Below are 15,377 nucleotides of genomic sequence, written 5' to 3' on the forward strand. Positions count from 1 at the left end.
TTTAGTACAGTATTCTAAGGTTAAAGTAGTGACAGCTGAAGCAGTCTTTGTTACTCTCTAGGTATTAATATCCAAATTCAGAATAGATTAGTAAAACTAGGCTACCAGGATTCTGAGGATTTTATTTTGCAAGTAACACCAAACACAATTTGATGTTTCTTTAAAAGTGAATTGTGCTGGAATTTTACTGAAATCTGGTGCATGTAATATGATCATCAGAACATTGTAATTTATGAAAATAGTTAATTTAAAAATGGTAACTGGAATATTTTATGTTTCAGTGTCCTTTCACATCATTTCTTTTACCTCCTCTTCCCCTCATTTTACAGAAACTGGATTGACAAAAATCTTCATTTTCCAGAACAGACAGAATTTTCATTTCTATCTGAAAACCTTGAGGCCTAAGATAGTTATGCTTTTTGTCTAAGGGCCCATGTAATGAAGTGTCAGAACCAAGTCTACAATCAAGACCTCCTTGTTCCTAGGCATTAGCAGCTGCAGCTTTTGCTCCACTCCCGTGGGCTTAATGTAGCTTTTTAAAAGTTATCATTGAAATATTGGAATACACTCAGTTTTTAGATGGTGTATCTTCATAATGACAAATACTTAGAAAAACATTTTCCTCTATGATTTCTCTCAAGGGCCTGTGTTTATTATTCAAGGGCTAGAGAAGACCCTGAATTAGCAATGATTCCATCCAATTCCAAAGAGATACTTATTGAGCAAACACTATGTAATTAGTCCATTTAAATAGAGCAAATAAACCTAAGACAAATTAGTAAAAGCAGACTTTTGTAGATATAAAATAGGAAGATAACTAATAAAACAAATTTAATGAGAACAACATTGGTAATAAAAGCATTTTTATTAGGAGATGATCTTAACCTGCATGGATTTCCCCTTGATATGCACAGTGTTTTGTGGATGTACCTGCATTTTTCTGGAGAGCAGGTGTGTAGCTTTTGTTAAATTATCAAAGGAGTCTGTAATTTTAAAGGTTAAGACTTTATTATAACACAGTGATGGGAGGGAAGGCATATTGGTGCAGTTTCGTTGAGGAGTAGGTGATGACAAAAAAGATGGGCTATGCCTGGGAAAAACTGAAAAGGAACAAAATGTATCTACTTCATTTCTGGACTCTCCTGGTATCCTCTGTCCTCCCTTATGCTGTCTTTCCAAAGCAGGAGATTTAGAAAGATTTATTCTTGAAGAAATTAAATAGGAAAAGTTCTGGATTTAGGATACCACAATACCCTTGTTTTAGCCTTTTGCCTGACTAGCCCCCAGGACCTGGCACTCAAACTCTTAGAGATTTTGTGGGGCTAACGGGTTTTGCCTCTCATTGGACTGAAATACTGCTCTGTACCTTTTTCTCACGTTGTTCCTTCTTCTCTTTGCCTATCTATGTTTTATCCATTTCCTTAATCCCAGTTCTACTTCTATCTATTTGATAACAGCTTTGGTTATTAATCCCAACCTTACTCATCTGTCCTTTCTCTTTGGCATATTTTATCTTAACATTACATTTTGGTTTCTAAGTTGACAGTGGATTATATGATTAGCTCTTTTCCTCCATGTGCTTGCATTGTTTTTGCTGTCTCTCTCACCTTCCTTAGGGTAGTGACTATGATTTTTTTCTTTTTCTTCTCCTCCTCCAGCTGCCTCCATGGTGGCATTCTGGTGGAATGGAAAGAACTAGACTTAGAGTCAGACGACCTGAATCCTTTATCTAGTGCCATTAATTAATCCATGTGATGTTCCCAGTTGATTCTTAATGTGACCCAGCCACAGAACCTCTCTGAGCTCAAGTTTCTTCTTACCTGTAAAATGGAGATAAAAAGGAAAATTGACATAAAACCCCAATATCCAAGAATAGGAATGGTCCATTTTGGTGTTCTCACATTACTGGATGTAAACTGTTGTCCTTTAGAACTCCACTGCCTTAGACATTCATGCTCTTCTACTGGAATCCCAACTTCTCTGCAACGTTCTCTAACCAGCTCTGCAACTTCGTTTCAGTCCCTCAAGATTCAAGTTGGGAGCATGTGATTGCTACACCTAGGTCTTTTGCCTTTGGCTTTTGCAGTGAGTCGTAGGGTTCTGCTTCCCCTCTCTTGGGATTTCTTCAGAAGAGGAAAAGTATTTTGGTACTAGGGAGCCCAAAGGGCAAATAGCCACCTCATCCATTTAATGCAGTTTTTCTTTCTTGTTTAACACCATTTTATACATAGTTGTTTTAATCTATAATTCCCTAATGACATGATGTTGAACATCTTTTCATATGGTTACTTGCCATCATTGTATCTTCTTTGGTAAGGTGTCTGTTAAAGTCTTTTGCCCATTTTAAAATCAGGCTGTGTGTTGTCTTACTGTTGAGTTTTAAGAGTTCTGTGTATATTTTGGATAGCAGTCCTTTATCAGATGTGTCTTTTGCAAATATTTCTTCTAGTATGTGGCTTGTTTCCTCATTCTCTTGACATTGTCTTTCACAGAGCAGAAGTTTTTAATTTTAATGAAGTCCAGCTTATCAGTTATTTCTTTCATGAATTATTCCTCTTGTATCTAAAAGACCATCACATGCCCTAGGTCATCTGTTTTCTCCTATGTTATTTTCTAGGAGTTTTATAGTTTTATGTTTTACATTTAGGTCTATGATCCATTTGGAGTTAATTTTTGTAAAGGTCTTTGTCTAGATTCATTTTTTTAACGTGTCAATGTCCATTTCTCCTAGCCCCATTTATTGAAAAGACTATCATTGCTACTACCATTGTATTGCCTTTGCTTCTTTGTCAAAGATCAGTTGACTACATTTACATGGGTCTATTTCTAGCTCTCTATTCTGTTCCATTGATCTGTTTGTCTGTTCTTTTCCTAATACTATACTGTCTTGATTACTATTAACTTTACAGTAAGTCTTAAAGTTGGTTAGTGTCAGTCCTCCAACTTTGTTCTTTTACTTCAGTATTGAGTTGGCTGTTCTGGGTCTTTATCCTCTCCATATACACTTTAGAATCAGTTTGTCTGTATCCACAAAGTAACTTGCTAGGATGTTGATTAGGATTGCATTGAACTTAAAGATCAAGTTGAGAAGAACTGACATCTTGACAATATTGAGTCTTCCTATCCATGAGCATGGAATATCTATTTCATTCTTTGATAGCTTTCATCAGTTTTGTAGTTTTCTTCATAGAGATCTTATACATATTTTGTTAGATTTATACCTATTTGTTAGATTTATATAAATGGTAATGTGTTTTTAACTTCAAATTTCACTTGTTCATTGCTTATATATAGGAAAGTGATTGACTTTTGTACAGTAACCTTGTATTTTGCAACCGTGCCATGATTGCTTATTTAGTTCCAGAAGCTTTTTGGTTGATTCTCTTAGATTTTCTACATAAATGATCATATCATCTACTCAACATAGAGGACCATGTCATATGCAAGAATAAAAATTTTTTTAAAGAAAAAAGTATAGAGAATAATATATTACATAATCATGTACTCACCACCTAGATTTAACATGTTAATGTTTTTCATATTAGTTAAGGTTAAAAAAATAGTATATTATGGATAAAGTTGAAGCATCCTTTACAGTCTCAATCCCTTCTCTCCCAAGATATAATCACTCTCAAAGTTGGTATGCAGTTTTTCCTTTCATGACTTTTATTCTAAAACTTGTATATCTATCCATCCATCCATTCACCCATCATACAGAGATATCCATTCCCTTATATTTTCTTCGGAAAATTCTAAAGCTTTGCTTGTCACATTTAGATAATTTAACATTTAATCAATCCCCTAATATTTTGCTATTATAAACATTGCTTCAACTTATTAACTGGTATAAACTTCTTTCTGTACCTGTGGAATCTATCTATAGAGTAAATTCCTAAGTGTGGGATTGCTGCTAGGAGTTTTGATCTTTGACCAATAAATATAGTCATGTAAACACGACCATAGTTGAGATACAGACAGTTCCATCACCCCAAAATGTTTCCTTGTACTGCTGTACTTTCTATTATGGTTTTGCTTTTTCTGGCATGTTATGTAAATGGAGTCATACAGCGTGTAGTCTTGTGTGTAGCTTTTTCACTTAGCAAAATTTGCTTCTCAGATTCATTTTTTTGTTGTGTGTATCAGTAACTCTTTCATTTGTACTGCTGAGTAGTATACTATTGTATAGATATGCCACAATTTGTTTATCAGGACATTTGGGTTCTTTCTAGGTTTTTGGCTATTATCAATAATGTTCTTATGAACATTCATGTACAAGTATTTGTGTGGACATAAATTTTCATTCCTCTGGGGTAAATACTTAGAAGACTAATTGCTGGAATATATGATAAATATGTTTAACTTTGTAAGAAACTTCTAAGCTGTTTCCCAAAATGATTGTTTCATTTTGTGTTCTCATCAGCAATATATGAGAGTTCTAGTTGGTCCACATCCTCATTAATGCTTGGTTCTGTCAGATTTGTAAATTTTAGATCATCTAGTGGGTTTATAGTGCTATCTCATTATGTTTTTAATTAACATTTCCTTGATGAATAATGATATTGAGCTTCTTTTCATGTGCTTATTTGCCACCTGTGTATCTTTTTTTGGTGAAGTGTCTGTTCAAATCTTCTGTCCAATTTTAAAAATATGGGTTCTTTGCTTTCTTAATATTGAGTTTTGAGATTTTTTTTTATAGTCCTTTATCAGTCTTATCAGATACATTTTGCAAATATTTCCTCTTGGTCTATAACTTTTTAACAGGGACTTTTGAGGAATACATGTTTTAACTTCTGAAGAAGTCTAGTTTATCAATTTTTTTCTTTTAAACTTCATGCTTTTTGTATCCAGTTTAAGAAATCTTTGCCTAATCGCCCAAGGCCAGTAAGATTTTCTCCTGTGTTTTCTTCTAGATGTTTTATAGTTTTAGCTCTTACATTTAGTTCTATTAAACTAAATGTAATTTAGTTTAATAGGGATTGCATTAAATCTGTAGATTGTTTTGTGTAGTATGGCCATTTTAACAATATTAATTCTTCCAATCCAAAAGCATGGGATATCTTTCCATTTCTTTAAATCTTCTTCAATTTCCTTTATCAATGTTTTATAGTTCTTGGTGTATAAGTCTTTCACCTCCTTGGTGAGGTTTATTCTTAAGTATTTTTTGATGTGATTTTAAAAGGGATTGTTTTTTTACTTTCCCTTTCTGATATTTCATTGTTAGTGTAAAGAAATGCAACCAATTTCTGTATGTTAATCTTGTATCCTGCTACCCTGCTGAATTCATTTATCAGTTCTAATAGTTTTTGCGTGGAGTCTTTAGGGTTTTCAGTATATATTTAGTATCATGTCACCTGCATATAATGACAATTTTACCTCTTCTCTTCCAGTTTGGATACCTTTAATTTGGACAGGAACTCTTCTTGATATCTGCTTATTCCCAGAAAGAAGTTACTTCTCACTCTTGTTTAAAACCTGTTGTCCTGGGCTTCCCTGGTGGCGCAGTGGTTGAGAGTCTGCCTGCCGATGCAGGGGACACGGGTTCGTGTCCCGGTCCGGGAGGATCCCACATGCCTTGGAGCGGCTGGGCCCATGGGCCATGGCCGCTGGACCTGCGAGTCCGGAGCCTGTGCTCCGCAACGGGAGGGGCCGCGGCGGTGAGAGGCCCGCGTACTGCAAAAAAAACAAAAACAAAAACAAAAAAAAACTGTTGTCCAGATCTGGCCTGTTAAGGTCTTCTTTTGGCATGAGTGGAATGAGCAAGTTCCTATGATGGGTTTTAAATAAGGAACATAAATAATTTAAACCTTAGAAAGTTATCTGACATGAAATTGGGTGCCGTAGGAGTAATTTAGTTCCCTCTACCTCTTTGTCAGGAAGCTGTAAGAGATTTCTGCATGGAGTATGAGATTAGATTGGATGACTTTTAAGGGCCCTTCTAACTCTCTGCATTCAAGCTTTGATCAGAAGTCCCAGCTTCTTTTCTCTAATGACTTAGACTTAAAAATCTAGTCCTAACTCTAGTGGCACATAGTAGTTACTCAATAAATGCTGGTTAAATAAATTAACTTGCAAGAATTCTTCACGGTGTCCTTTTTTTCTCTCTTGCAGTTAAAAGAGCCAAGTTCCAGGGTTCACCAGGTAAGGCCAGCCTTTAATTATTATGTTCTTCTCCCCATACTTGCTGTGATTTAAAAACATTCTTTCAAAAAATCATTAATTTCATTTGATTCATTGATTAAATTAGTTAAATTCACTAAGTTCATTAAATTAATTAAAAATCAATATGGGAAGAGATTGGTCAAGGGGGTACAAAGTTTAAGTTATGCAAAATGAATTATTTCTGGAGAGCTAATGTACAGCAATGTGTCTATGGTTAACAAGTATTGTATACTTGAAATTTGCTAAGAGGGTAGGTCTTAAGCGTTCTCAACACACACATGCACACACACACACACACACACACAGAAAATGCTAATTACGAGGTGGTGAGGAATGTGAATTAGCTTGATTGTGGTGATTATTTCACATTGTATACATATATAAAATCAAGTTGTACACCTTAAATATATACAATTTTTAATTGCCAGTTACACTTCAAAAAGTTGAAAAAAAGCAGTGCTGTCGTAAAACATTAAAGAAATCTACATCAATCTGGTGAAAAGTTAGTCTCCTTACCTCTTGGCCAACTCAATTCTGCTTCTCAAAAGTAACTATTTTGAGGCTTTTATATACCTTTTCAGAGTTTTACTGTGTATGTGCATGTATACACTAATGGATCAGCTACACATGTCTTTGTGCAACCTGCTTTTTTTCCAACAACATACCATGAAAGTCTTTTCTTGTGTATATGTGTGTATACATATATCTGGTTCTTTCTTTCAAAGAGTTGTACACACACTACTATATTTAAAACAGATAACCAACAAGAACCTACTGTAAAAAAAAAAGTGTACAGAATTTTGTTGTACCCTAGGTCCCTTATTGAATATTCAGGTCATTTCAATTTTTTTGCTATTATAAGCAATAAATGTTCTTGTGCATTTAACATTGCCTGCTTTTGAAAATGTATCTGTATGCTAGAGTCTAGAAGTAGAGAATTGTTGGGCCAAAGGTATGTATTTTAAACAAATTGGTAGCTGCTGCCAAATTGCATTTCTGAAAAATTTTGCTAGCTTATACTCAGACCAAAAGTATATGGGTGTCTGTTTTCCCAAATCCTTATCAACATTAGATAATATGAAACTATTTAATCTTTGCTCATCTGAAGGTGAAAATGGTATCTCCTTATTTTAATACACATTTTCTTAACTGAATGTCAAGTTAGTTATAAAAACTTACTCTAGTTCCTTCTGGGGGCAAAGGGAGGGTACTGTGGATTATGGGGGAAAAAACACGATTGGGAACCCAAGAAAATCTGAAAAACCAAATCTGGGTGCAACAGGAACTAAAGCAGTTTCTGGGCCTACTGCTCTCTCCAGTGGCTCTGGGTTAGGGCTTCTCTTCTTTCTGAAAAGCTTTTCTGCTCTCCTTTCTCATCCAGCAGGCTTTTTATGCTTACCTGTCTTGCACACACCCCATAATGGCTGCTCCAATAGAATTTATATGCCTCTCCTTCAAGCTTCAGTACCAATCAATTGTTACTATTTCTTTGTTTTCCCTACTGAAAATCTTTTGATAGGGAATCATATTGGTCTCAGCTTTTGGTCAGCTTATGAATTGGCTGGCTGCTTTTGGGTGGCATCTCCTTTTGGTCTGGTCAGCTATGGTTGGACATGGGGAATGGAGTACAAAATCCTATGATAGAAAACAGCTTAGGGGTATACTGCATTGCTACTACCAAATATGGATGGGAATTCCCTCATGTGGGTGGGCTTGTATCCTCATATATCTTTGGTATAATTGTAGAATAATTGTAGGTATAAGACTACATAGTTTTTTATGATACTTAAGAGAAAGATTTACCTTCTGCTAGAAGTGCATGACAGCGCCCATCTTCTCACACCTCTAACATAGGTAATTGTTTTAAGCAATCTTTGGCAATTTGATGAGTCAAAAATGATAGTCTTTTTTTTCCATTTTATAAAATTATGATTAACTTCTTACATAGAGAAGTGAACTCTCAATTCAGTGTCCCTCATCATGGCTGATACAAAGGAAGTAACAAAATGTGCTGTGTTAAGTCTTAGGTCAGATTTCTGAGTTTTGAGATCCAGGCCGCCTACCTTTGTTTGGTACTCAATTTATACTCTCAGGTTAGAGAATTCCCTTTTTCTGACTCTGTGATAATATATATATTTTTAATGTAAGTTGTGCTTTAGGCCAGGGTGAATAGATAAAGCTTGAAATCCATTTCCTTTATGAGGAGTTTTCCTCAATTCTTGTCCCTGTAAACAAATAGAGGTAACTCTTTCCTCTTCTGCCTTCCTTTAGCACTTTTTTGCTTTCTCTGTGGTACTTATTTCTTTATACATTTTATTAATTTGCATATCTTATCTTTCCTGTAAGATCAATTAGATTATTATTTTTTCAAACTGCAGGTGGGCTATAAAGTCAATTTAGTTAATTATGATTAATATTTTAAAAATTAGAATAAAAATATCAATGTATCACATCTTGTATTTCATAAAGCTTTTGTTTTTGTTTATATGTATATATATGTGTATCTACTGGTCAAATATAAAATATAGTCCTTAAATTTGAAAAACACTATTGTAGATTATGCTTTTGAGAATAGTGTGTGTTTTCTAATTTTTCTGTACCTCTCTGCTTAGAATGATGCTATATTGTACAATATATAATTCCATTTTTTCTTATATATACTGTAATATGGACATTACTTAATTCCAAGGGCTTTGTGAGACTTGGATAACCATCTGAGCACTAAGTATTATATCTTTGGTTTGCATTTTTTCAAAGACAAATTTAACACATATGTGACCCTGAAAGTGCAAAATGTGAAGAGCACAACTGTAGCAGTCCGTGGCGATCAACCTTCCTGGGAACAAGATTTTATGTTGTAAGTACTTTGCAGCAGCAGCAGCATGCCTACAATATTTGACAATATTTCCAAGGTAATCACATTGGATTAAACAAGTAGAGGCTGAAGATTTTGTGTATAGCTAAGACTTATAAAATACGTTAAATATTTAAAAACACATTTTAATAGCATGTTAAATATTCTTTTTGAAAACTAGAGAAAGGAACAAATGAGGTGTGTGGTAGGTAAAGTACATCTGCAGTTTTGTTGTCTCCCGATTTGTAATCTATTTTCAGAGGCGAATTATGAATTCGAGTAAATGCTCAGTTTACATGGGTGAAAACACTACCTAGTCAGATTGTCCTAGTGGTCAGAATTAGGTATAGTATAACATACTGAGCATGATATTAAACCTAACTTAATCTTTCTTTGATTCTCAGAAGGCTTCTTGAAGGAATGTGGTTATGCATGTGAGGACTGTGTTTGTGTTTCCAAGTCACCTGCTTTCAAAGATGAGGATGTCTGTGCTTATAATCCTTTTGCTTTACGGAGTAAAATGTTCTACCTTCATCTAATTAATAAAAATGAGTAAATATTAGTAGAATTGCTTGCATATGACACAAAATTTAGTATATTATGATTGTAAGCTCTGGCTTTAAAAACTTGCTATTTCCTTTTTTCCTCTTAAATTGCAGCAATTTTTTTTTTCTGCTCTAGGAAAGGGAAGAAAAATGTACAATATCATTTTGAAGGGCTGACCAAATCACTTAGCTTCTCTGAGTGTCAGTTTCCTTATCTGTAAAGGTCTACTCTTGCTTACAAGGTTATGCTTATTTTTTGGGAAGGTGGGCACAAGGGGGTCAACCAAGAAAATGTATTAAAATTGCAGTGAAATTTGTGATTGAAGTGAAATTGCTTTGCGAGTTTTATAGTCCATCTCAGACATAGGATGACTCTTTTTATGGGGAAACATTCCAATCCTCTGGGCTTTTAATATATTGCTGCTTATAGTACCATTTAGGAAACTTTATTATAATAGTTAAAGGTTAAGACTATGAGGGTTTGGGCTAAGACAGTAACAGAAGGATAGATAGAAAAGGATGGATAGAAGATGTTAAGGAGGTAGAACCAAGACTTGTCTTGGATGATTGGGTGAGTGGTGAGCTACTCATTAGGATAGGAGATAATAATATATCAGTTATGAACAAGCTTATATTTGAAGTTCTTATAGGACAGGTAAGAAGAAAGTTATAGAAGATAAGTTAGAAACTTGAACCTGGTACTCATGGAAGCCGGGGTTGGAGAAATATTTTGGTCAGTTGAAGCCATAGGCATAGATGAGAAAGCTTAGGGAGAGTGTGTTGGGTGAGAAAAGGGCCTGGGGTAGAGCCTGGAGAGCACCAGCATTTAAAGAGGGGACAAAGAGGACTAGGAAGGAGTGAACAGAGAGCAAGAAGGAGAAACGAGATAGTAGTGTCCTGGAAGCTGAAGAACTGGGGCTTCAAGAAGAGGCTAGTGGTGTCAGATTTCTCACTGGTTGCCCCTCTTTCAAGATTATGAACCTCATTTATTCCTATCTGTTATATTGACATCAGAGTAAGACCATTTGTTTTTTCTTCACTCGTGTAAAGTCAACTCTGAAGAGTTTTTTCAAGTCTCTTCCCTGTTAGCCATACCACAGTTCTGGCTGTGGTATGTAAACTTAGCAATCCTGCTTTCTTTTGATTTCCAGTTGGCTCTAGTAATCACTCGCTGTTATAACTGTTCCCAGCATGTGAAACATATCAGTCTTCTGCAGTCTCTCATCAGCATAGTAGCTTTATTCTTACTTGTTTATTTTCCAGTTTCCCATAGCACTTACTCTTTCAACCCTACTGTGATATGTGTGACTTTTCTTCTGTCTCCCACCTTGAGATGCTGTGTGAATTTTGTCCTCTCTCCTTCTACACACAGGTTTTATTAGCTACATTATCCACCTTACTGCTCCTATTCCTTATTCCTCCTATCCTGCTCTTCTGTCACTGGTAGCTCCATTGCTGGTCACTTGTTCCCCTTTCTCCTTTTTTTTTCCTCCCTAATGTTTTATGTGGTAGTATCTAATATTCATTTTGGAACTTCTCTTTATCTTTAGTATTTCTTTGTCTTATTTCCAGGACTAGATTGTTCATTTCTTAGGGGCAAGGAGGGCATCTTCACTTACTGTGAATTTGCCTAGCTCAGAATCTTGTATACATGTGTGCACATATACTGTTGATTGAGTTAACAGAACAGGAACTTCCCCAGAGCTCTGGGGATGAGGCATAAACAGAGCTCTCAGACTTCTCTTAGTTGGGCCATTTGAGCAGATGTAGATAAGAGATTTCTCACAGAAAATATCCTCATTGTTTGGGCTTTATTCCCCAGAGTTCCCTGAAGAACAGATTTTCTTCTTTATCTGTCCAAGTCAAGCTGTAAAGAAAGACCTCTGGCTGTTTCTTTTAGCTATTGGCTTGAGACGCTATTTAGGACTTGCTTTGGGAATATTGTATATGTATCCCCAAGCAATTTTTCTTTTCCAGATTCAAAAGATTTGGGGTTGTTACATATATTTTTCCAAGGCTAATCAGTTAATTAGGCTGAATGAAACTGTGTGCCAAAAGCTCAGTTTCCCCACTGTGAATGCCCTAACATAGTGGCTGGGTTTGGTCACCTACTTTTTGGTTTTGAACAGCTCTCCAGATAGCTTGGAAGTTTTTAGAGATGGGAGCTAAGTCCTATATTGTGTGTCTTCCCCAATGTACCAAGCCATATGAATTGTACATGTCAGTGAACATAAATGAAAAAAATGAACTCAGTACTTTTCTGTTCTGCTGTATTTATGTAAAAGGGGCAAATTTGCTTTGCTTCACTTGTTTTCAACATACTTGATATGAATTTTATGGCTATAAGGCCACATCCCAAACTAGTGAATCTGAGAACATGTATCTTAATAGTACAACAGGGAAGCCAAGCTATCTCTAAAGCACAAACTTGAAACTTCTACATGTGATGAATAGCTGTTGTTTTCCTGAGAATACCTTTCTGCTTTTCCTGCTGGAATTGGCCTTTTCTCATCTTTCTTGCATTTCCCCTCAAATAACCTTGTGTTTCCATAAGAGCTTTCTGGAGAATGTTTTTAGCATTAACATAAGCGTTTGCTTGTTTCACCTTAAGTCCATAATTATTTTTGAGTTAGCCCTTCCAAGCTGATATTCTTCCATGTATGACACTGCTTTTGCTTAGTGGTCACCTGGCTCCCTGGAATAATTTCTTTTAAAATAATTTTTCCTAGTTATTATTACAGGAAAATCATTGTGTTTATCATTATCCTGTGATCATTTTGTTTATCAGTGACAGTACCTGCTTTAACTGATAATGAACTAGCACACTCCAGTGTCCCTCACCTGTCTCTGACCACATGTTCCCATCAAACTTAGATCTTCTCATGGGCCCTTTTACTTTTGCTTGGATTCCCTTTCATATTTGTCATAAAGAAGACTTGCTTTTTCCTCATAGTTCCCTGTATCCAGAGGTATAATTTGCAGGCAGTGCTAGTATTACAATAAAACATATAAAACTGTTGCTTAAGTTTGGAGATTGTAGGCAGACATTCCTGGCAGTAATGCCCTCATTGCTTGGCTTCATTGTTCTTGTGAAACTGTATTAGTCTAACAATGATTGTAGCTCCAAAGGAGAGGGGACAGACTGACAGAGGCATTTTTCTGTGCATACCCTACATACGTTTCTGGGAACCTGAAGAGTGGTTGCAGGATTAGGGACATTTTGATTTTTCCCTGATGACAGGATCCTGATCAGGACATACTCAAGGTTTAGCAAAACAGGAGATGTAGATGTTTCTTTCATATTACCTGGTTTCCTAAAAAAGGGCTTTCTTCTTTCCTTCAGTGAGATTAGTCGTCTGGACCTGGGTCTAAGTGTGGAAGTATGGAACAAAGGACTGATCTGGGACACCATGGTGGGGACTGTGTGGATTGCACTGAAGACAATTCGTCAGTCAGATGAGGTCAGTCAGTGCATTGCCCATTTGGAGGTAGGGTTCTAGCCCTTGCTTCTCCGCATCCTAGCTCCATTCAGCTAATGTTCATCCATATATCTCAGATTTCTCTGCCCCCTTTCTAATTAGAGGACATAAAACCAGCTTATTCCTAATGTCACCGAGAGGTTCAGGGGATTTTATCTAAGGCCTTCCCTCTGCCCTGTGACTGAACTCAGAGGTGCCAGAGTACCTATTTAGCCTTATCAGGTAGATAGCCCCTTCTGAGTACTCTGTGTGTGTGTGGTGGTGGTGGGGTGGGTGGGATCAGCAGGGTGAAGGAGGGGAGTGTGAGGGAGGGGGAGAGAGGGGTGGGGGGAAGGGAGGGAGAGAGAGAGAGAGAGAGAGAGAGAGAGAGTGTGTGTGTGTGTGTGTGTGTGTGTGTGTGTGTGAGAGAGAGAGAGAGAGAGAGAGAGATATCTAGGATACCTGTGGCTTCTGCATTCCCTCTAAGACACTGTTCTGAGAGGAGTCCCATTAAACTTCCTCAGCCAGCTCTTTGAGTCACCTATCCCAGGGACCTGATTTCAGTCTTCCTTCTTCCACATATAACCCTAACAGAGTTTAAGGAACTACAGGCTTGGCAATTGGTAATCACACTTGTCTTAATACACTATTTTCAAGACTGAATTTCCACTCCACTTTACCAGATTAGAACATAACTCAGCATAATTTCCCTATGACACTCACTTTGAATATTTTCACTGTGGTCCCAGTTCAGGTCAACTTAACTAGCCATGTTGCTAGCTCTTTAGTGATTAGAAATAGTGACACATTAAGTGACATAGTCATTAAGTATTGTACAGATTAAATATTGATCCATGGAGATGCTTTGTCTTTGAGTTTAGCGCTCTGGAAATTCTGTCCTCGGTGGGCTGGCAGAAAGCTGAGCACAGTGAAAGCTGCTCTCCCACCAAGAGGGAGAACAGAAGCCACATACAGCAGAGGCAGGTGGTGACGCTGATGTGTTTGCCTCATTAGGATATGTGAATGGCCCTCAGAAGCTCTCTGACAAGGAAAATGAGAGAAAAAGACCTGGCCCTTTAACCAAGAGGGGAGTCATGAAAGAGTGAAGTTTAATCTTAGATCTCTTTTCTAGGAAGGGCCTGGGGAATGGTCCACGTTGGAGGCAGAGACATTAATGAAAGATGATGAGATCTGTGGAACTAAAAACCCAACTCCCCATAAAATTTTGCTGGATACAAGATTTGAGTTGCCTTTTGGTGAGTCTGATTAGATTTTAAAAAACATTTAATACTTTTTACCACATTGTTTGAAATTGTTTGTTAGTTGTTTTCTTACTGTGTCTTTTGTCAGCCATATCCTTTCAGGGCATTCTGTCTTCCACTCCATTCCCTGTAACACCTAGCTCAGGAATGTGCAAAGTAGACTCTAGAATGGTGCTCATTAAAGAATCCACACTGAAAGCATTCTTTTCAAGTCATTTAGTTTCTTATAACTATTTATTATAATAAAATACCTGCTTGTCAGAGAATATCAATGATTTATTCTTTTGATAATATTTTAACATTTATTGCCTTGAAGTGAATATATACCTTGTGATTTGTTAATTTAAGCATTGAAGTAGCACTAATAAATAGAATAGTAATTTACAAAGTAATTTTAAAAAATCACACAAAAAGGGCTTCCTTGGTGGCTCAGTGGTTAAGAATCCACTTGCCAACTCAGGAGACAGGGTTCTAGCCCTGGTCCAGGAAGATCCCACATGCTGTGGAGCAACTAAGCCCTCGCACTGCAACTACTGAGCCTGTGCTCTAGAGCCTGCGAGCCACAACTACTGAGCCTGCGCCTAGAGCCTGTACTCCGCAACAAGAGAAGCCACTGCAATGAGTAGCCCATGCACCACAACGAAGAGTAGCCCCGCTCAACACAACTAGAGAAAGCCGACACAGCAATGAAGACCCAACACAGCCAAAAAAAGAAAAAAGAAAAAATCACACAAAAATACATGTTCCTTATAAAAATTCAAATAGCATGGAAATGTACATGGATAAAAAGTTAAGTTTCTCTTCCTCCTTCTTTTGACCTCCTTTGCATTCCCCAGAAATAAACCACTGTTAACTTTCTTGTGTCTTGGTTTAGGCACAAGAAATTTCTTCTCTAGAAATTTATTTTGACAAAATTTGGGTCATACTCTATGTACTATATATGGTGATAGTATTGTATAAACTAAAGCATATTATCTTGGACATCATTTCATGTTATACTTTAAGATCTATCTTGCTGATCTCAACAGCTGCTTTATATCATAAGTTATCTAACCAATCCTTTTTTTTTTTCAATCCTTTATTGATTGACATGTAGGTT

General features: G+C 36.5%; 1 protein-coding gene across 15 annotated transcripts in view; it reads left to right on the forward strand.

The window, feature by feature from the left end:
* UNC13B (unc-13 homolog B) overlaps positions 1 to 15,377 on the forward strand; it is a 217,056-nt gene that overhangs the window by 41,299 nt on the left and 160,380 nt on the right. For 13 of the 15 annotated variants that reach the window (XR_016393585.1, XM_089913349.1, XM_089913362.1 and 10 more), the window contains exons 2-5: positions 6,109 to 6,138; positions 8,917 to 9,016; positions 12,902 to 13,019; positions 14,149 to 14,272. Coding sequence is in view for 14 of the 15 variants with exons in the window: in XM_089913349.1 (XP_089769475.1) it covers positions 6,109 to 6,138; positions 8,917 to 9,016; positions 12,902 to 13,019; positions 14,149 to 14,272 (372 nt within the window). In the remaining variant the exon portion in view is untranslated. Of the gene's footprint in view, positions 1 to 6,108; positions 6,139 to 8,916; positions 9,017 to 12,901; positions 13,020 to 14,148; positions 14,273 to 15,377 lie in introns of those variants that run through there. The other 2 variants (XM_089913360.1, XM_089913359.1) reach the window with 2 other exon arrangements.

This window comes from Delphinapterus leucas, chromosome 6 (genome assembly GCF_059928025.1).
Source record: "Delphinapterus leucas isolate spDelLeu-1000000601 "Yukka" chromosome 6, BTC_Dleu_Yukka2, whole genome shotgun sequence".
NCBI lineage: Eukaryota > Metazoa > Chordata > Mammalia > Artiodactyla > Monodontidae > Delphinapterus > Delphinapterus leucas.